This window comes from Bicyclus anynana, chromosome 14, assembly GCF_947172395.1.
Source record: "Bicyclus anynana chromosome 14, ilBicAnyn1.1, whole genome shotgun sequence".
In the NCBI taxonomy this organism is placed as follows: Eukaryota; Metazoa; Arthropoda; class Insecta; order Lepidoptera; family Nymphalidae; genus Bicyclus; species Bicyclus anynana.
In genome coordinates this window covers 1755595-1779267 of record NC_069096.1, presented here as the reverse complement: position 1 = coordinate 1779267, position 23673 = coordinate 1755595, and the positions used below count along the sequence as shown (strand labels likewise).

At 37.0% G+C, this 23673-nt stretch overlaps 1 protein-coding gene across 3 annotated transcripts in view; it reads left to right on the top strand.

Moving 5' to 3' along the window:
• Positions 1-23673, top strand: part of LOC112057894 (lutropin-choriogonadotropic hormone receptor) — a 48100-nt gene that overhangs the window by 11583 nt on the left and 12844 nt on the right. Inside the window, exons 1-5 of one of the 3 annotated variants that reach the window (XM_052885423.1) lie at positions 15540-15750; positions 19475-19598; positions 20201-20275; positions 21552-21620; positions 22786-22881. In XM_052885423.1, the coding sequence (XP_052741383.1) occupies positions 20256-20275; positions 21552-21620; positions 22786-22881 (185 nt within the window). In that variant the 5' untranslated portion in view covers positions 15540-15750; positions 19475-19598; positions 20201-20255. Of the gene's footprint in view, positions 1-15539; positions 15751-19474; positions 19599-20200; positions 20276-21551; positions 21625-22785; positions 22882-23673 lie in introns of those variants that run through there. The other 2 variants (XM_024098489.2, XM_024098490.2) reach the window with 2 other exon arrangements.

The following is a 23673-nucleotide window of genomic DNA, read 5'->3' as shown; positions in this document are numbered from 1 at the left end:
AAAGTGCTGGAATGGCGACCCCGCACTAGTAAGCGCAGTGTTGGCCGACCCCCCACCAGGTGGACTGACGACATCAAGCGAGTCGCAGGGATTTGCTGGATGCAGGTGGCTCAGTATCGTGATGTTTGGAAGTCCCTACAAAAGGCCTATGTCCTGCAGTGGACGTCCATCGGCTGATATGATGATGATGATGATGATGGCTGGTGTCAGGTACCTATATTTACCGATAGTTTATATCATAAACGTTTAAACATCTGACAGCTCTTCTTTCCTGCGGTTCTTTTAGAAATGAAGTCACTGGCTCCAGTGTCAAGTTGTCATTGTGCTATATAAATATCGTAAGAGGTCTGCCCATAGATTAACGATTCGGTACAAGTACCTAAGGTCTGCCACTAAAAGTTCTACAGCTACAAGTACTTACTCAAAATAGAGTATACTATTTTGGTAAAATCGATGGGTAAAATATTGATCTCAGCACTGCTACAAATTATAATCATAGCAGGTATTAGCGGATATTTGAATTCAAACTCTACCTGACTGATAATAACACCTACCTACCTAATTTTAATAGTACCCGCATTTTGTAATTTGGCGGAGAATACGGGCGAATTCCTTCTTGTGAAATGTGTGTTTACATAGTTACATTTATAAATAAATTAGATGTTCGATATAAATTATTTAAATGTTTGCGATAAATATTTAAATATAATATACTATTATACCAGAATTTAATAGCTTTCTGGCTCTAACTTACATTAGTACGTATTTATGTCGATATGTATTTCTAAACTTCTCGAGGTAGAAGGTCTCATGGGTCCGGATCTATATGGCGTATTTTTTTTTAATTTGGAAAACTCCACTCCACTGACGCCCACTGTTCGACATAAGCTTGTTCTTGTATTGACTGCCAAATAACACGCTATCGAGCCGCCAGCATCCAGCGATTTCCTGCTACCCGGTTGATGTCGTCGCTCAAACTAGTGGGGGGTCGACCAATACTGGACGTCCAGCACCTTGGGACCCCAACGTCCATCGGCTTTTCGAACTATGTGCCCCGCCCATTGCCGCTTCAGCTACGCGACTCGCAATACGCATCTACCTGATAAAAATAACCTAATCCATATCCCACGTTACCTACTTACCTACCAATGTGGATATCCAAATGAAAACACAAATCTCTGCTCCACTTACCGCTTCAAACTGTTATCACCTTATCACTGCCATCAATTACCCGCGCGGGCACTTCCAAAGATCTAAAACTGTCGCACAAGGTTAAGGTAAATTTACTTACTTAATGAATTAAAATACTTAATTAATTCGAACAGTGCCTGTTGCCAGTGATGACCTGTGGTACCGAGACTTGATTGCTAACTATGGGCCTCATAAGAAGGCTCAGAGTCACACAGCGGACGATGGAACGAGCTATGTTAGGAGTATCTCTGCGTGATCGAATCAGAAATGAGGAGATCCGCAGAAGAACCAAAGTCACCGACATAGTAAAGCAACGAGTTGCGAAGCTGAAGTGGCAATGGGCGGGGCATTTAGTTCGAAGAGCCGATGGACGTTGGGTTCCCAAAGTGCTGGAATGGCGATCCCGCACTAGAAAGCGCAGTGTTGGTCGACCCCCCACCAGGTGGACTAACGACATCAAGCGAGTCGCAGGGATTCGCTGGATGCAGGTGGCTCAGTATCGTGATGATTGGAAGTCCCTACAAAAGGCCTATGTCCTGCAGTGGACGTCCATCGGCTGATATGATGATGATGGTGAATGAATTAAATACATTTGATTTTAAATACTTTGATTCCTTGATCGGCGTTCAGTATGTTTGTTTCTTATTTACGTAGCAACTACTGCACCGATTTGGCTGAAAGGATAAACCCAATCTCCATACAAATTCGGGCCCAAATTATGTGAATGGTACAGAACTGAAAATTGGCCATAAATTAGGACAATTAGTGAGAACTCATGAGGCCAATTTTCAAAGAAATCTGTATTTGCCTAATCAGTTAAATTTATTTTAAAGGTGGGAAATAATTCGTATACTTTTGACAAAAAATTAATTGCAATGTCAGTGTCAAACTGACAGGCGACAGTTTTAATAAGGATTTGACACTACCTTGACACATTTAGTCAAAATTGTTACGACACAATACTATGATGCCAATAAACCACCAAAAATTATCCCGCGCACAACTCAAGAGCTTTTAAAGAACATGGAAGCTTACAAGATTATATATGAGTATATTATTTCTACAATTGAAGACATTTGAATTAACCGGATTTGGAAAATACTGAAGAAATGGCCTTGTGCCTTACCATGAATTAAAGGACCAGAATGTAAATACTTAAGACATGGCTTTACGGTATAATACCTTTGCCTTTTCCATACAGGAATAAATAAAGAAAAAAAAATACGATGATGCCAAATCCTTGGGAAAACTGTCAGTTGGATAATATTGACAATGTCATCACATTCATTGATTGACTATAACATTGAAAGAACGATCAGTGAAATACGCATAAAGAGATACACTACGATCAGTGTGAAAAAAATTCAGCTTATTTTCCATTAACGAATATTATTTAACAAATTGGGCCCAATTTCGGACATCTCCTTTGACAATTCAAATGACAATAGACTACACATAGGTAGAAAAGTTCAGCTTTCCCTCGACATTTGTGAAAAACAGAATTTCATTTGGAGTTTTCTATTTTCGAACAGAGTCGCGATTAGAAAAATATATCAATTAATCCAAAGCAACTTTCGCAAAACTGCTTCTTGAATTGAAAACCGCAAGGAATGTTATAATCTAAATATTTTGCCCATAACTCAACCGCAGTTATATTGAGATGTTACAATAGAATCAGCGGTAAATAAACGCGGACGTTATTTATGCATGGCTCTCGATTTAACGGTCTTTCTGGCGCATTAAATTGATGCTTTACCGTCCACGGCACTTCGACAGTGATTTTTACTGATCTCATAAAAAAATTACAATCTTTGTTTATACCAGTTTATAATGTCTTTGTATATCGCCGGCGACTCTCGCGGGCTCGATCGCAGTGGCAGTGCGGTGAAGTACAACGGATATGACATATCCGAATTGATGCTGACGACAGTGATCCCACCTAGTGACCCGAAAGAGGCCATCACCGAACCGGTAGCCCCCGAGACCCGTGAGGGTCTGCGTGGATGATCTCTCGTCTCGTTGTATATGTCACCCACAGAACATAAAGAACATAATGCTGTATCACATAATTAAACTACATCCTATCTTGATGTGTACTGTTCACCAACAAACAATTTAAAAATGGGGGTATAAATCGCTAGTCATTTCACACCTAATAATAATAGGGATGATGACAGTTTTTTAAATTCTACTATATAAAAATAAGTCGGGTTTTCTTTCCTGACGCTATAACTCCAGAACGCACGAACCGATTTCCACGGTTTTGCATTCATTGGAAAGGTCTCGGGCTCCGTGAGGTTTATAGCAAAGAAATTTCAGGAAAAATTTCAACAGAAAAGCGGGAAAATCTTTTTTTATATACAAAGTCATCTCTGATACATAGCATGTACTATAAACCAATATTGTCGGGGTAGGGTAGCGGTAGGGTAGAGGTAAGGTATGGGTAGGGTAGGGTAGAGGTAGGAGTAGGGGTAGGGTAGGAGTAGGGGTAGGGTAGGGGTAGTTGAAGGTTTACATCGAGTTTCACGCGGACGAAGTCGCGGGCGTCCGCTAGTTGTATATAAATGAAGAGTACGCTAATAGTAAAAGTAACAAGGTATCTGCGATCATTACTTTCGGAGCTACAGCTATTTAAAGGGTTAGATTTGCGTCGTAGGCAATTAATGATCGTTAGATTTGTATAGGCGTTTAAACAAAATTACTAATCTTTGTTATTTCTGCGTTTATGTTTATAGTTCACATATTAAAAAATGTCACATTTAATGTAAGGAAGCTAAAACTGTATTAATTTTCATCTAATTACGATAAAATATTTTTAGTAGATTTTGAAATTTTATAATCTTATTTATTTTGCAAATATCCAGTCAATCTTTGCTTTTTATGTATAAATTAGTTACCATTGACCTTATTTACCCGAATGTATCATAAAAATCAATATATTCAAACCTAGTCATCATCCCCATTATAATTTACTTGTTCTTAAATTAATGAAAATAAGTTTGAAATAAGCTTAGAACAATTAGATATGGTTAATATATTACAACAATTTATATACAAACCATACATCATTTAAAATAAATAAGTTATGAATGACATGCGTTTTCTACCTTCATTTCTAATTTATTTTTTGGTAAACAGTACTCATCAAGAAAGGCAAGAAAGGCGAAGAAGAGTTCCTCTTTCTTTATTACGTCACCCTATATGCTAAATGAAATGATGCGGTCTAAACGTTTCTCTATAATTTACTTATCTCTGACGATATTAATCTATAATCAATATGATAAAGCGGAGGAGTTAGTACCTTATGTTTGTTTGTTACGTTTCGAAAACCAAAAAATAATGTACGGGAATGACAAATCCGACCTACAACTTGCTCACGTGACCCGTCGATAGCAAATGTCATTCCCATACATTTTTTACTTTTCGAGGCGTTTGCGATTGTACAAAGAGAATCGACGTGCCACATGGCTACAGGCCAAGGTCATTCTCATTGTAGTAACTCCCCAGTCGCCCATATAAAAAAAAATGCATGCTTACAAAGTACACATATCAGAAGTGAAACTTCTTTGGCGAACTAATTTATAAATCTTGTTTATATTTATACAAATCTAAAACTTTAGATTTCCGAGACTAAGAGGAAGGGAAAAAGGAAGATAGGTTAGTAATTTAATTGTCATTAAAATATAAAAAGTGGTAAAAATTAATGTAAATTATAAATTTAATTTTTTAAATTGATTTCTTTAATATTTACATTGCGCGATTTCTCTCTCTCGTTCAATCTTTCAAACTATAGCTCTCTCCCACCTCTCACTCCGTAGCACTGTGCGTGATATGACATTCGCTCTGTCCCACTTATTCTCTCAATCTTTCTCACTTGCTTGCTCCCTACTCTCACTCCACGGCTAGTTGCTTCATGCTACGTTCGCCCTGTCTTACTCTCTCTCAATCGGTCTCGATCGCTCTCTCTCTTTTTTTTTCGACACTTCCGTTGCATACCGGCGAGACGTTACATCTGTAAAAAAATTACCCTCATGCGCCTAAAGAAGTTTCACTTCAATAAGAATAATTTTTTCATTCAGTTATCGGCCAAGAACTTGCAATCTTGACCTAAAACACAAATATAACCTCTTCGAAATAAATCAGGCCACGTCAGTCAGCTGTCCGCTGTATCCACTAATGCAAGCTCTCATACCCTCCGACAGTGTATGTTTTGGCTGTTTGAATATTGACAGGGAATTTATTTTAAGAAATAAGCGCAAATATCACAGAGCTTCCACTGTGGATTCCATTGAACGAGGTGTATAGAATTTGGTTTGATGATCTATACATACCTTTCTGTCTTTTTGAAATGAAATTAAATTAAATTTAATTTGCCTAATACACGTATACAAATGGTGTTTTACAAGTATAATTAGTCACAGTGCAAATTTTACAATTTTATAAAGCACTGTTTAAGTAATATTATTCACTTACAATTTTAAATTGTTACAAATAAAATAAATACAATTAAGATTGACATTTAAATACATATACATAATTGAAATTAAATTATACGAAAATATGTCCAAATGAAATTTCGATCTACCGCAGAGAGACATGTTATTTATGTTTGTCATCACATTACACTAATATATAAATGCGAATGTTTATGTGTAAGTGTATGTGCTAGTGACTAGTGTCATATGTTTGTTCCTTCTTTGTACAGCGGCTACTGAAGCGATTTGGCTGAAATTTGGAATGAAAATAGATTTTACTCTGGAATAACACATAGGCTGCTTTTTATCCTGGAAGAATCCATGGCTCCATCCGTGAGATTTGTGAAAAACTGGATTCCACGCGGACGAAGGCCTGGGCGTCCGCTAGTGAGGTCCTAAGTTCGAAACCTGGGTTGAGCTTTTTAGGAAGACTAGCTGACGCCGCGCGGTTTCACCCGCGTGGTTCGCGTTCCCGTATAAATACGGGGATAAAATAAAGCCTATAGAAGAAGAAGAAGAAGAAATATACTTTATTGTACATTAAAAACAAAAATAAACAATAACTTATAATAACACTTAGAAACTAATGTACAAATGGCGGTCTTATCGCTAAAGAGCGATCTCTTCCAGACAACCACTGTGGAAGAGAAAAAAAAAAAACGTAAGCACCGATTCGGGTATACGCACACAAAAAATAAAAAAAGTTAAGTAATTTAAATACATAAATATTAAGCAATAATACATAATAATAATACATAGACTATACTTAACTACATCATACATATATACAAAGAAATACATATATACATACATACATACATACATACATACATACATACATACATACATACATACATACACACATACATACATACATACATGAAAACCTGCAAAACATAAAAACAAGACGGCATCTAATGGAAGACAAAAGAAAAATAAATAAACAAAATAATTCAAAAATAATAATAAATAAACATACACATACAAGCGTAATTTGGATTAATAAGTTAAATTAAAAGATCAGGGAGGGAAAAAGTGCATGTTTACCAGCCGTTTGAAAGAGGTTAGAGATTGGGCACGCCGAGTGTCTAAGGGCAATGAATTCCAGAGCCGAGCAGCTTTAACAGAAAAGGATTTAGAATAGAAGGAAGTATTATGGGAAGGAATTTTTAAGATTAGGTTGTCTTCAGAGCGAAGGGAGCGACAGTGAGTATCACTTAGAAAGCTAAAACGCTCTTTTAAATAAATCGGAGTCGTAGGATTAAACAGGACATTATACAAAAAAGACAGAATGTGAGTATTCCTGCGAAGGCGGATCGAGGGCCACTTGAGTTTTTCGCGAAATTCGGAAACATGATCATATTTGCGAAGTCCAAATATGAATCTTATACAAACATTCTGAATGCGCTCAAGTTTATCCAGTAATTCTTCACTCAAATTTAGATAACAAGTGTCTGCGTAATCGAGAATTGGTAACAGGAGAGATTGTGCAAGCGCAATTTTAGTAGATAAAGGAAGGAAGTTTCGTAACCTACGAAGTGACCCCACGGATGCAAACACCTTCCCACTTACTCTGCTTACCTGAGGGGCCCAAGTGAAATACTTGTCAAAAGTAACTCCGAGATTTTTAACCGTGTCACTAAATGGCACACGCGTTCCATCAAAGATTACGTATGGAATATTATCCCAGTCAATACGTGCAACCAAACTGTGACTGCCTATAATAATAACTTGGGTTTTAGACGGATTGACTTTAAGGCCATAAGCCTTACTCCATTGCACTATACAATTTAAATCTTTATTTATGGCATCTATTGCATTGGGTAAATCAGCCAGTTTGGACTGAGCATATATTTGGAGATCATCTGCATACAGGTGATAGAGCGAGGTAAGTTGAAGAGTAATAGAACTTATAAAAAGAGAAAAAAGAAGAGGAGACAACACGCCACCTTGCGGTACGCCGGCAGAAATTGTGCACCAATCAGACACAGAGTCATTGACTCGCACACGCTGCCGACGTCCGAACAAGTAACTATGAAACCAGTCAATCACATTAGGAGATATGTTGAGAGAAGCTAGTTTGGCTAGTAGAAGTTCGAAATCGACATTATTAAATGCATTGCTGAAATCTAGTAAGGCCAACACTGTGACACACTGATTGTCCATATTAAAACGAATATCTTCGGTAATTTTTACTAATGCAGTAGTCGTACTATGACCAGTGCGGAAACCAGATTGAAAAGGATTTAAAAGATTCTGTCGGGTTAGGAAAAGGCTTAATTGACGATGGACTAAACGCTCAAAAACTTTCGAAAGGAATGGGAGGATGGAAATAGGCCTATAGTCAGAAAAGCAGGAAGGATTTAATTTTTTGGGTAGTGGAATGACTTGAGCATCCTTCCAAGAGGAAGGAAAACTCCCGGAAGACATGGAGAAATTGAATAAGGATTTAATTATTGGAGCTAGTAGGTTAATGAGAGGAATAATCATCTTCCGACTAATGCAGTCAGTACCAATAGCATCAGAGTTGACCTCACGAATACTTCTCTCAACATCACTATCAGTGACTTGACAGAAAATAAAAGCAGGATCATCAGAAGTGGGTAAAGCTAGTAAATTATTTTTAGTAGTAAGTTTAGTGGCGTCATCAATGACGCAAGTAGAGGAAAAGTGGCTATTAAGCTGATTTAAATTTATGTTGAAGGAGCTATTATTTTGACGCGCTTTCCCAACTCCTAGAGACTTAAGAAATGTCCACACTCGACCTGAATCTTCTTCTTCGAGTATGGATTTGTGGATATGGCGTCGTTGCATGTCTCTACACAACCTGTTGCAGCGATTCCGAATAATATGATATTTTTCCTTATTGGCATCACAATTGTTGGATCTATACTTGGCTTTAGCCGAGTTTTTTTTACCCTGTAAAATTTTAATTTCCTCAGTAAGCCAGGGAGCAGGGAGGTGCTTAAGCCGAACAGGACGTATTGGAGCATGTACTTCATATAGCCTATAGCCTTCCTCGATAAATGGGCTATCTAACACTGAAAGAATTTTTCAAATCGGACCAGTAGTTCACAACAACAAACTCTTTAGCTTTATAATATTAGTATAGATACTAGTAGCAGCTCAAAGTTGGGAAGTAGGTACATGGGGTTACATTGTATGTCATTATTTATCGATACGAGGTTCGAATCCAATCCGGGGCATGTACCTCCAACATTTAATTAAGGAATATATATCACGTGACTTAAACGGTGAAGGAAACCTGCATTCCAGCAATGAGAGGGTTGGAATAGTTTATTAACCTAACCCACCCCTCTCACCCTAAGTCAAACGTTGTCCCACCTCCTCAATATTAGACCCACCACGCTGATCTAATAAGGGTTAGGTTTAAGTTATGTAAAATTCTTTAACGACTTTACCTTTACGACATAGGCCTCTTGCATGGACCTCCAAGCACAATGAAGCCACTTTAATGACCACTATCAGATAATGTATCATTGTGTGATGATCGAGACCGACGGCATACAATGACGACGGACAGACGTTAGGTATCATACCGTTTGTAGGGTGGTAACTAGCCACGACAGAAGCCGCCCACCAGCCAACTCGAGTAGGTACCTACTCGACCAATTGAGATAACCTCTATCGGCCCAGCCGGGTATCGCACCCAGGACCTGCTTCTGAAAATCCACCGCGCATGCGACTTCGCCACGGAGGCCGTCAAAAATGTTCAGTGACGGTGAAGACAGTGAAGATGGAAGCGCTAAATTGGAGTTAAGGTCCACGAAGTTGTAAGCATCCACAAGTTACTGATAAACCTACTTTTGTTAGACAGACTACAAAGTCCCACTTCACTTAACCTTGCGTTGGAGGAAAAATAACAAGACCCTTCATTTTACTTGGAAAACAATTAGGAAAATTAAAAACACGACAGCTTGTCTATAGAACGAAAGTTATTAGTTTTATATTGAAGACTGTAATTAGTGAACGGTCGATGCATGTGGACGACTGACTTGGTAAAGTTTTGACGTCATTAGTTGATTAAACAGAGAGGTTCTGGATTCAATTCCCAGCTTTTTTTTTACATTTATTAAATTTATTCCCAGCTCGAGTAATACTACTATACTATACTAGAATGTCAAGTTGTATGTACAGGGAGTGTAAAAACTTAAATATAGTATAATGTAGTGGAGTAGCTAAATTAGGATAAGCGGTCATTTTGTAGGTACGTAGGTAAACATATCTATAATATAAAATATCGTTGCTGTCAAGCAGTTTATCGTTTCTGTAGCCTTATATCTTAAACTGCATCGTCACATAAAATCAGATGAGACCGCAGAAAAAGCTACCTTGTCATTAAAAAAAGTTGGCAAACCTATGAAAAAACCGTATAGGTATATAATCAAAGGAAAAAACCATAATATAACCGTCTTTAACAAAACATTATAATAAACCTATATGTAAGTACCTACAGAAGCTTTAATCTCTTCCCAATCAAGAACAAACAGTCATAATGTCATATTAATTGCCTTGTTAAAAAAACAAGTTATAGGTAGGTAGATACAATATATATATACTTATAGCACGAAATAAAGTATAATAATACCCATCCCATATATCGATGGTAATACCAAATTTGTTTTCAAGTCACGTACCTATTTTTTGAATAATTACGCAGCAAACAGCAAAACGCAAATAGGTCGTTAGTACGTGTAATAAACAAAATCTCGACTGTTTACTATTTTGGACGTATAGCATTAGTTATTAGTTTTCAACGTGTAAATCCCATAACTAATACTTCACGTTGGTATACGATATGACTGCTTGTTTATTTCACGATAATTAGGCTATAAATTGTAATGGAAAACTCATAAATATGTATTATTCGACGTCATTTTCACCAGCCCAGGCCCACCTAAGCTGTTAGCGATTCCTAAAACTATGCACTGAAAAATAGATACTACAGACCAATGATAATTTTATACTATAGATAGGTTACGTGCCAACAAAATCACCGCAAAAAGTGATCCCAATTTAGATTTAGAATAAAATTTCATTATATATTTATGTTTAAATAGTTTTTACACTTCCTGAACATACAACCCGGTATTGTAGACAATATTTATGTATTACCCGTTTAAATAACTTCGTTGTTTAATAAGCGACTAAATGAAATTAAGACTAGGTATTATACGCATTTGTCCACCTCAGTTTTGATGCTCTAGTGCCCTATCTCTATAAAATATCATTGCTGCAGACAATAAAAAGAAAAAATCGGATATTTTTATAATTTACCTAGAATTATAAAACTAACAGTGATGAAGTCGCGGGCGTCTGCTAGTTACATAAATAAAAGCGTCCGGAAAAGCAACACGCGGAACGTTTTATAATAAGTAAATCATCATAAACGGTAGGTATATAGGTTTTGGTCTTTGTGGTCAATCCTTCTGGCATTCGTGAATCCATGGAATGCTATGATATTCGTCTATACTTACCTACTTAGTGATAGAGAAAATGTTTCATGTTTGTCAATTTTCTTGTTTCATCAGTGCCACATGGCCATTACGGGATGATGCTAATAAACGTGTTATAGCCCTTATTCCGGGCCTGAACACACAATAACGTATAACGAAGTCGTCACGCGGCGCAGCGCTAAGCGCCCGAGTCAATACTGTCACTACTACAGTGGTCACGACTTTACCTAACTTGTTTATATAAAGTAACTGGGTGAATTGGCATATTTGTGATTTAAAATCAAATACTCCAATCAATGAGGGATTCTACAGTGTATCTCTTTTCCTTTTCAACAGCTTAGCACAGCAATGACATCTCTACATGACTGACATTCAGGCGAAATGCGCCACTTTCAAAAGAACTCGTCCCTCTCGAAAAACGGCAAACAATTTTGTAGGTGAATTTCAGTGCGATACAAGTTCAATATTAGGTAGTTGGCCTGAGACCTACAGTATACACGAGCTGAAGAAACTTAAACCTCTTTCAAGTTATCCGGCATTTTAGACACTAAAGCTAGAGGCTAGATGAAGATCTTTTGTAACGCATTTGCTCGTAAAGTATCGCTTATTTAACGAATTTCAATATCGTAATGTATCTCATTACGCACATGTGCCGTAATGTAATATAAAACCTTTATAATCCGTCTAATAACGAATGGTACTTTTTTAAATTTTGGCAAAGAGTTTTTACTTCAGAAAAGTGCTCAACATTTTATGAATAAAATTAACCTTGTAAGATAAAATATAATAAAAAAATATTAAATTCTTTAATTTTAATACCTAATTTTTGACAATAAATGTCAACCGTTTATCTTTATCAAAAACACAATATTTCTAATTTACTTTATTAGAAATACCTACTGGCTATATTTGGTGCATTTGTCTAAAAAGAACAAACGCTGGTGTGCGCACTTCGTTATCTGTGCAAAAATGGCAAGCGTATCAAAATGACATCTTATGGAAAACAGGCAAAGATGCAAATTCATTTTCAGAAAGTGTGTTCAAAGTGCGTTTCCTCGCAAATGTGTTATAAAACGTCGTATGACATACTTGATAACAACCTCGGCTGTAATTTCCAACTTACTGCACTTATATCATAATGTAGAATACGGTGTTTTTCGAAGGTATTCGCGCTAAAAATCTATCGACTGATTCTGAAAACTTTCAAATGTGTGTCTAGTCTATAATATTATTTGGGTTTTGAATGATGGCCGTTACAATGCAAGATAATGCCGTATAATAAATAAGAACTAGTTCATACTAATTCTTTGTTTGTTTAATTAAACGTCTAAACCCAAAAATACTCATAATATAGCAGTTGTATAAAACGTGAAGTCGTTAATCCAACTGCGTGTGTTGTCGGCGTTTACAAATATTTTTTTGCTCTGTTATTATTTTAGCCATTTTATAATTAAGTTTTCACTACTAATAGTACGAGACTTGCATTATTTTTTACTAGCGGACGCTCGCGACTTCGTCCGCGTGAAAGTCGATGTAAACTTTCAACTACCCCTACCCTACCCTAACCCTATCCTACCCCTACCCTACTTCTACCTTACCCTATCCTACCTCTACCGTACCCCTACCCCTACACTACCTCTACCCGACGGAAGCTTAAAAAATGGAGTAACTTCTCCCGTTTTCCCAACATTTCCCTTCACTGCTCTGCTCCTATTGATCGTAGTGTGATGAAAAGAATACTATATTGATAGTAGCGTGATGAAAAGTATATACAATAACCTGCCCAGGAGTATGAAGAATAATTGTACCAAGTTTCGTTAAAATCCGTCAAGTAGTTTTTGTTTCTATAACGAACATACAAACAGACAGACAGACAAAAATTTTACTGATTGCATTTTTGGCATCAGTATCGATCACTAATCACCCCACCCCCTGATAGTAATTTTGGAAATATATTTCATGTACAGAATTAAGCTCTCTACAGATTTATTATAAGTATAAATAAGTAGATGATAGTTAAATAGTCTAGCTTAAAGTTGTTGTATTTAGTCTGCGGTGAAAGAGGTGTGGTTGTCTACACCCCAAGTCCTAGAAAGTCCTTTTCATTTTGACTTGAAGATATGTACCACACCACTTTGTAGCAGTCATCCGTTCAGCCGTGTGACAGCATTGCTGTTTTGGCTTCTACAATTTTAAATAATTTTGCCAATATTTTCTCATTGAGCCATAATCTTCTTTACATAAAGCGTTGAAGCTCTGTCTGAGTCAAACTAAGAACAAAGAATCCAGAAGTCTCTAATGGGCGTCAGATCAGGGTCGACGGAAGGACCGCTGAGGTTCGTGGACTGAGGAAGGTCGATTCTGACGATGAGGGACAGTTGTTTGATTTTACATCCGGATGACTCGAAAATTAGGACCCATAATCACCACCAGCAAAGACGTTGGAGTAGCATGCGCTACATTTTTACATTTTTTACATAATTAAATAGAAAATTACAAGTACCTACTTTAATTCTAAATCTATACAACGTGTCCCAAAATTCAACGATAAGCGGGCGCCAAAAGATTGACCTGCTCATGAGCACTTAAGGAAAAATAATAAAAAAAATATACCTAAATTTTTTTTTTAGTTACAAAATAAATTTTAAAATTCTTTGAAAATTTACACCTTGTATGATATTTTGAACTACCGCAGCTACAATTTCTTAAATATGCTTAAGATTTTTTTTGTATCGGAACCTAAGTAGTACTACTATTTACCACAACTCTTAAAAACACCACAATGCCCGCAGTTTTTACACAAAAAAATATCAAAATATTTTTTTTCCCTCAAATTTTTAAAGATTTTTACTTTCAGTCTACTTTGACTCATGGTCTTGCAAAAAAAAGTATGAACACCGCTATGGCAAGTTATTTTCAAAGTTGACGCAACTAATCAAGATTTCAAAATAGTATAATACCCTAGGATAACTAGTCGCAAAAAAAAAAATATGCGTACCATTTGTAAACAAGAACTAAATTTCTAAAATGTTTTTGCTCCTAGAAATCACTTTTACTTTATGCACAAAATGATGTGAGTCATACGTTGCAATTTCCTAGAATTTTAATGGAACGAACGATAACATTTAAAAATAAGAGAGAGAGAGAGAGAGAAAGATAGCGATAAGTATACGTTAGAGAGGGATAGACAGATGTTCTTTGTTGAATGACAATGATGCAGGTAAAGAAAATCCTGTTCCCAGCAAGTCAGTACGCTCTGCTCCTTTGTTTACTGCGCAACTTTCCGTATTCAATTGACGTGGCTCTCGTACTAACGACTTTTGGCTTTGCATTTTGGACTGGACTTAAGTGATCTGCAAACTGAACTGACCTGGCATTATTTTGGACTGTGCCTGTGTTTTGTGAATTGGACTTTTGGTGTATTTTGGACTGTTTAGCGTTATCATGCCGCAACCATACACGCCGATGGAATACACTAACATGCATCTCATTTATGGAGAATGTCGGTGCAATGCTAACGCTGCTAGCAGATTGTATCGAGAAAGGTACCCAAACGCTCAAAGATATCCAGATTATCGGGTATTTATGAATGTGCATCAAGCGTTTTCGGAGGGTCGTTTGCCGTCAGCTAGAAGAAACGCTGGAAGACCTAGATCGGAATGCGATGAAGAAGTTCTCAATGAAATAAACATTGATTCAACTACCTCAGTGCGTGCCATAGAAGCAGCTACGGGAATCCCAAAAAGTTCAGCACATCGAATACTAAAACGTCATCGGCTACACCCATATCATTACAGACGTGTACAAACGTTACTATCACGGGACTATCCACTGCGGATCGCATTTTGCCGAGTGATGCTTCAAAAGCATCGGGAAGATCCTCAGTTCTTGGATAAAGTACTATGGTCGGATGAAACAACCTGCAAGAAAGATGGCTATTTAAATCTTCACAACCTACACAGCTGGAGCAATGAGAATCCGCACCTGATGAGAGAAGACAAATCCCAATATCAATTTAAGGTCAACTTATGGACGGGCATTTTAAATGGAAAAGTGATTGGGCCTTTTGAATTACAAGGAAACTTAGATGGGAACAGTTATTTGAACTTTTTACAAAATGATTTGCAAGAATTACTAGAAGACGTCCCCCTAAGCGACCTTCAAAATATGTGGTATCAAAATGATGGTTGCCCAGCTCACTACGCTCGTCCTGTGAGACAATACCTAGACCACGAGTATCCGGGGCGTTGGATCGGGCGACTTGGTCCTATCCTATGGCCACCCCGATCACCCGACCTAAACCCCCTGGATTTCTTTTATTGGAGTTGTCTCAAAGACAGGATCTACGCAAAACCGATTACGACATTGGACGAGCTTCGGCAAAAAATCACTCAGGCTGCGGCACATATCAATGCTAGAAGATATGCGCGAAAAATAAAACGGTCGTTTTTAAGGCGATGTCGTGCCTGTATTAATGCCGGTGGAAAACAATTCGAACATTTACTTTAATGTTGTGTAATTAAAATAACAAACACATTTTTGGAACATAGTAAAATTTATTACTAACAACAAGAACAATTAAGAAATTTGGTTCTTGTTTACAAATGGTACGCATATTTTTTTTTGTGACTAGTTATCCTAGGGTATTATACTATTTTGAAATCTTGATTAGTTGCGTCAACTTTGAAAATAACTTGCCATAGCGGTGTTCATACTTTTTTTTGCAAGACCATGAGTCAAAGTAGACTGAAAGTAAAAATCTTTAAAAATTTGAGGGAAAAAAAATATTTTGATTTTTTTTTGTGTAAAAACTGCGGGCATTGTGGTGTTTTTAAGAGTTGTGGTGAATAGTAGTACTACTTAGGTTCCGATACAAAAAAAATCTTAAGCATATTTAAGAAATTGTAGCTGCGGTAGTTCAAAATATCATACAAGGTGTAAATTTTCAAAGAATTTTAAAATTTATTTTGTAACTAAAAAAAAAATTTAGGTATATTTTTTTTATTATTTTTCCTTAAGTGCTCATGAGCAGGTCAATCTTTTGGCGCCCGCTTATCGTTGAATTTTGGGACACGTTGTATACCCATTATTGTACGAGCATATTCACGATGTAATACATACGAGTACATGATCGTACTATTTACGTATGTTTACTACATAGTTATTTGAAATTACTTACATTTTATATTCTGTTTGTATATATTCCCGGGAGGAAATGGATGTTTCATTTGCCGGTGGAAAGTTTAGGTGCATTATTTGTATATACGGATTTAAAAAAGACTTTTCAATTTATTATCTTTATTTATCATATGAATTTCTGTTTTGTGTTTATGTTGAAGTAGCTCTATTATTCACTCTGGTAGTTCCAGTTCCCGTGTGAATAAAATATAACCGATGTTCAAAGATAGGATGTAGGATTCTAATGGTGAAAGTATTTTTCACATTGGTCCAGTTTCAGAGCCTACTTTAAGAATCTTTACTTATAATAAAACTGTAACAGATCTGTACTCGTATTTTGCATTTCTGGGGCATTATTTATAAATCGATACTGAAGCCAAAAATATATATTAGTACGAGTAACTCAAAACATGAACGATATTAAAAACTTCAACGCCTTTTTGACCGTTTAGAATTTTGAAAAATCTTGAACTACATTATTTTTAATATTTTTCTGGTAGTACACATACAAATTTTCACAAACGTAATTTGATAAATAAAGGACTTTTCATACAAACTTTCACCCCTTCTGATTTTATTTTCGCAACAAAAAGTATCCTATACTGGTCCAAGATGGTCCTTATAGTCTTCAATCGTGCCGAGTTTCATTTGAATTCATTCAGTAGTTGCATGATGCCCGGTCAACAAAAAGACGGAAAAGAAAAAATATTTTTTGCCTTCTAACTAAAATTTTCAAAATATATTCAATGTACAGAACTTGACCTCTAGCAGTTTAAAGATGCCCATGTCCAGCATGAGCAGTGGACGTCCATCGACAGTTAATAATGATGATGTTGATGCTTCTCCAACGCATCATCATTATCAGCCTGTTTTATTTGCCCACTACAGGGCCAGGCCGCCATGTTCCAGGCCTCCCTTCTTATAGGAGAGGGAGATAAAGTCAAAGTCAAAGTCAAAATTCATTGTTTTCAATTAGGATTAGTTTACAAGCACAAGCACGAAACCTCAGGTAATAATATTCTTAGATAATGGTTATAATAATTGGTCGAAAACTTAAAATTAAAGTTACGAGGGTTAAAAAGCGCGATATTGAGTGTAGACTCACCACACAGCTCCTACGCAGGTTGGCGAGCTTCTCTAATTTTAAGTAGGTACTACTCGTATTCTCATATCCCGTTATAGTGACGTAGCGTGCCTTGGAAGGGCCCTATATCAGAAAAAGTTAAGGGGACTAATGGACGAGCGACAAACCTCGAAAAACTTCTTTAGTTACCAATTTTACTGTGTGGTGAAAGAGTTACGGGTAAGGTTTAGATTAAGTTTGCTAACCGCTCTAGTCTACATGAAGGGTAATAAAGATTTCTCACAAAAGAAACACAATCTCACTTGTACAATTTTTTTGTTTTCCACGTAAGGGGCCCCTGTAGTTCGGGGGAGCCGTATGATTAATCAATCAATCAATTTATTTCTTTGCAGATAAATGCATTATTTATACAGGTGGTCGGTAGATGTAGATGGTAAATGTATCTTGCCAATTAGGCATGCAAATTATTTATTAAGTATTTAATGATTTAAAAGACAATTTTACCATTTAAAATTTACATCTTTACAATTAAAATATTTATGAAAATAACAATAATATCAACTTAAATACTCATTTACACTGTAGAATGCCTGTTGAGTTAGGTATTTATATAAATTATTTTTAAAGCAATTTATATTCTTTTCTTTCCTAATTTCTTTTGGTAACTTATTATAAATTCTTACTGCCGCAATGAATAAACTATTATGGTATTAATACGCCAGACACGACATACTACGCCCCTGTTTCTATATAATTGTAGTAGGGCTCTTCGTAACCTATAAACAGTCACCATGCTGTTTCCTTTCGCACAAAAAGTCGCTATTTTTCATCTGAAGGGTATACTGATTATAACAATTACATGACTTTATTACAGCTTGTAGGAGGACGTATTTCTAACCGAAAATTATGAAATAGGTATATTATTATAATCAAAATATGAATTATAGGTTTGTTGGAGTAAATCACAGCAAAATTACTAACGTAGCATCCACGTCTCAATGCCAGTCTTTGAAGTTCCCGACATTTATTACGTTCATACAACAAACATACAAATTATGCTTCCTCTATTTATAGTAGGTACATAGCTAACTATCTATATCAATAACGAGATAAAGGTAGTGAATTTGTGAAGTTGTAGTGGCGTGTCTTGCCAAGAGAAACAGAGGCAGACAGACTAAAAGGTGCGAAGATGACATAAGGAGCATAGCGGGGCCAATGTGGTCTTGTATAGCAAGAAATAGAATACAATGGAAATATTTAGAGGATGCCTTTGTCGAAAGACAAGCTGCAGACTAACGACCGTTTGCCGATAGTAATTGTTATTATTTTATTTAAAAAAGCAGCAATAAAGACTTAATTTTTTTTTTATTTTATAGTGACGTGTTTTCGCTTGTTGTTCGTTGTCGCTTGGATACGTGGAAAAATAGCAAAATAAAACAGGGAGCCGCAGCAAAAAAGCTGGTGACACAAGTATGCCTCTCTGTTTGTTCCTTTTGCTGTGGAGACCCTTGGGCAATGGAGTGGCAGTGCCAAAAAAAATCTCCGAATCATTTCACCGCGGCTAGTTGCCTCGACTGGTGACAGAAGGGCGCTCATTATTTGTGCAAAGGATCAGCCTGTCTGTCCAGCGCGGAAATGCAGCCAGTATTCTTGCCACCATTCCACGCGGGCATGACTTGTATAGTTATTAAAATAAATTGGCTTTAGTTCCTTGTTGTATTCTTTCTCTGTCATGAAGAAAAACAAATCAAATATACCCCTACTAGCGTTCGTTCGCGATGTCGTCTGCCCTTAGATTTTTTAATACGACTCACTCGCAAAATTTGACGAGGGGGCCGGATTAATACGATTAGATGTAGGCGGGCGTCTACCAATTTCATCTTTGTTTGTCAAGCGGTTTTCAATATTTCTTGATGAGACCATGTTATTTTTAAAAAGTTCGATTATAAATTTGACATTTGCTACACAATATAAATATCAATTTTGTACCTAAAAGCATAAAAGTTAATTCTTTAAGAAGATCTATAATGAACTTCTGCTTCTACTCAATTCTGATTGTATTGTTCCAGTAAAGTCATGCACAGGGCAAGAATCAAAGGGCACGACGGTGGAGTTCCTGCACACCAACATCACGCGGCTAACCGCGCGGTCCGTCGCCGCACGCGGCTACCGCTTGGACGAAGTCGAGCATTTGTAATTAGTCATTACTATTCTATATCATCATCATCATCCTTATCATCATCGGCATCACCATCCGATGCACCACGAGAGCACCACCAACTACCTAAATCATCATCATCATTTATCAATCCATATTCGGCTCACTGCTGAGCTCGAGTCTCCTCTCAGAATGAGAGGGGTTAGGCCAATAGTCCACCACGCTGGCCCAATGCGGATGTGCAGACTTCACACACGCTGAGAATTATGAAAATTCTCTGGTATGCAGCTTTCCTCACGATGTTTTTCTTTCACCGTTTTGAGACACGTGATATTTAATTTCTTAAAATGCACACAACTGAAAAAGTTGAAGGTGCCTGCCCCCGACCGGATTCAAACCCACACCCTCCGGAATCGGAGGCAGAGGTCATATTCACTGGGCTATCACAGCGCTGATAAATATTGGACCTCAGGACCTCTCTGTGGAAGACCACAGCATTACTGATTGCGCCAGAATGGTCAAAACATTGTTAAACATACTTCATACTCAGTAAGTGTCTAATTATATAGCCTATTCCGTTTGCCTTCCAGAGACTCGAACCTGTTATGTATCAAAATGTTTTAACATTGTATTCCAGGATAATCATCAACGCGCCAAAACTGGAACATATAGCTGTTGAAGATCTGACACAAATGCTGGCTTTGAGATCACTGTAAGTGAAAAGACAACATTATTTATTAATGATACGAATGCAAATTAAACTAAAATTAATTATTCATGATACTGCGAAGTACCTATGGACATTGATGTATTTCTATAAAATTAACCATGCCAATTAAGAAATTGGCATGGTTCGTTTTTAAATATATTTCATCATCATCATCATCATCATCATCATCATCATCAACAGCCGATCGACGTCCACTGCTGGACATAACTTGACCCACTTCCCGGTTTTCGATGAGGACGAAATTTTGCACAAGCAAACACACACACACACTATTTTCTGATGACAATACATTACTAGCTAAGAAAAGTCATTACAAATCCAATATGGCGGCCTCCCCAAGATGGTGGACAGGCTATTTGAAATACATCTTTTATATTAATTATAAAAAGACGTGATCTAAAATAATTATCGGCACTTGCCGCAAACTCCAATTCCTCTTGATTTTGTAAATTAAACATCACCATCCACTAACTGTAGCTTGTTAACAGTGCATTCTGAAGAAGCAAACATGACGTCGACAATGACGTCGTTACAAGGTTTGATTCCCTTGAGAGAGAGTATTATTTTTGCGTAAACTTGGAAAGATTTTTTCACAGCTTCAAGGGACTTTATCTATAAGTAATTTATATAAAGTTATGGTTTTAATTTTAAACTCGACAGTTTCACACCTCCACGCGTTCCTGAGATAAAAGAAAAAGACAGATAGACATACAGATAGGTACTGACAGAAGGATGGTCAAAAATTGATTGATTAGGATTTCCGCTTTTACCTTTTGAGCTAGATATATTAGGGTAGCTACAAAGTCCTAAGTACATCAATCAAATAGGTAATAACGTCAATGCCTTTATTGATTATCGTCTGAGTCTTCGTGACATTGTAATTGACATTCTATTTATAAATATTGAGTGCATGCGCTGGTTAGATCTTCGTGATCCATCGTCCATTTTTTTTTATTGTTTTTATTTTTTTTTTATTGGTAAAAGTTTGTTTGAATAGAAGCAGGCGTTACTTTGCGGAAGTTCATCATGATTATATAATGAGTAGTACAAATGACTACTAGCAAAAAATACTAGTACTTTGCAATTGCACGTTGTAGAGTCAACATCTCCTGATGAATGAGGATGCTTCGGTTTCGGGTGAAACGTACGTAGAGAGTATTTTGTCGGACTTGGGTGACGTTGTCGCATGGGTTCGTCGACTTTTCGCGGATGATAGCAAAATAAATAACTCATTATATAAAAGTTTGTTTATTTCCAGGAGCATAACCCAAGCGCCTCTGCTACACAGGATAGCGCCGTTGCCGCCGCTGCCTGAACTGCGCACCTTGTACGTATGTATTTTTGTGTCATTTCCCTCCTAGTCCTAGTAAATGTAATCACATATATAAGTGCGGTAAACTGAAAATTACAACCGAGACGATATTGCAGCTCGAGCCTTGGCAAGAGCTATAAGTAAGGAACCAGAGGCTGTAATTATCAAAGCGCACGTATGTCATACGACGTTTTATAACACATTTGCGAGGAAACACACGTTTAACACACTTTCTAAAAATTAATTTGCATCTTTGCCTATTTTCCTTAGGATGGCATTTTGATACGCTTGTCATTTTTGCACAGAGAACGAAGTGCGCACACAAGCGTTTGTTTTTTTAGACAAATGCACCAAAATTACTAATAAAGTTAATTTATATTTTTGTGTTTCTGATACAGATTAAATGGTTGACATTTATTGTCAAAATTATTAAAATTAAAGAATTAAATGTTTTTTATTATATTCATAAAATGTTAAGCACTTTTCTGGCATAAAAACTCTTTGCCAAGATTTAAAAAAGTACAGTTCGTTTTTGGACGTATTTCTGGCATAAAAACTTTTTGCCAAGATTTAAAAAAGTACAGTTCGTTTTTGGACGTATGATAATGGTTTTATTATTAATTTACTTTATAATACGGCACATGTTCGTAATGAGATACATTTCGATATTGAAATTGGTGAAATAAGCGATACTTTACGAACAAATATGTTATAAAGGTACTTACCTAACTTTGTTGAATGTAATACCAACAAGACAATGCTGTCTAAGGAAAATTCGATTAATTAAGAGCAAACGGCTTTAAAATCGATATAATACCAAAAATGCATGACTAAAGCTGTGGCGAATTGAAGTCTGGAGGGTTTCCGGTCCATGGCATGCACCTTCAACTTTTCAGTTGTACGGTAAAGGACATCGTGAGGTCATCGTGAGGAAACTTGCACACCAGAGAATATTTTTAATTCTCTGCGTGTGTGAAGTCTGCCAATCCGCATTGGGTCAGCGTGGTGGACTATTGGCCTAATCCCTCTCAATCTGAGAGGAGACTCGAGCAGTGAGCCGAATATGGGTTGATAATGATGATGATGATGATGATGATGATGATGATGATGATGATGATGATGTGGTCTAATCTCGGATGTAAGATTCAGGTTGGTGTATTGTAAGTCTGGTGTATTGCAGAATGATCACCACGTCGGGTCTGGTGGAGGTGCCCAACCTGAGCCACGTGCATGACAACGACGTCGCCAACCGCTCGCAGCAGTATCTGCAGGCAGTGTGAGTGCTACTTATTACGTATAGTCACGTAGACACGTCCGTGAACTCACGAGGTTTCACCTAAAAACCAGCGCCACAGCTCGCTGTGGCATCGTGCTGAGGTGGATACCTGTTTTGTCCTCGACCAGTATCTGTATGTTCTGTTTGATTTATTTTATTTTATTTTATTACTCGTGTGTGGACAAAATATATATAAGATATTCTATTTATTAGGGTGGCCGCTCACTGACAACTTTTAGTTGTCTTTTAGGGACTTTTAGGGCTCTTAAGCGATTAAAAAGAAGGTGAAGGTTCTCAATTCGTAACAAAAAAATTTAACCTACTTCAAAGATGTATAACTAAAAAGCGAAAAATAACATCGTACCTATGTCCTTTCTATTGATCGGTTTGAAGGCGGTGCAAAAAAACAATATGAACTTTAGGAGCCTATTTGGCATAGCACCGCCTTGAATATGTTCGTCAACGAAAAAGCCTCAATAGCGCGGACTCATCGCCGAGATGTCCACCAGTCACTAGGTCTGGCTGGTGGGAGGCTTCGGCCGTGGCTAGTTACCACCCTACCGGCAAAGACGTACCGCCAAGCAAAAAACCGAAAGGGGTGTGATTTTCATTCTGCTCTTAACAAGTTAGCCCGCTTATATCTTAATTCTTAGATTGCATCATCACTTACCATCAGGTGAGATTGTAGTCAAGGGCTAAATCAAATGAAATCGCGTACATAAAATTATTATTTTTAAAAGTCAGCGCCTTAATATCGAGTTTTTTGATTAGATAAAGAAGGGGAAATTTGTC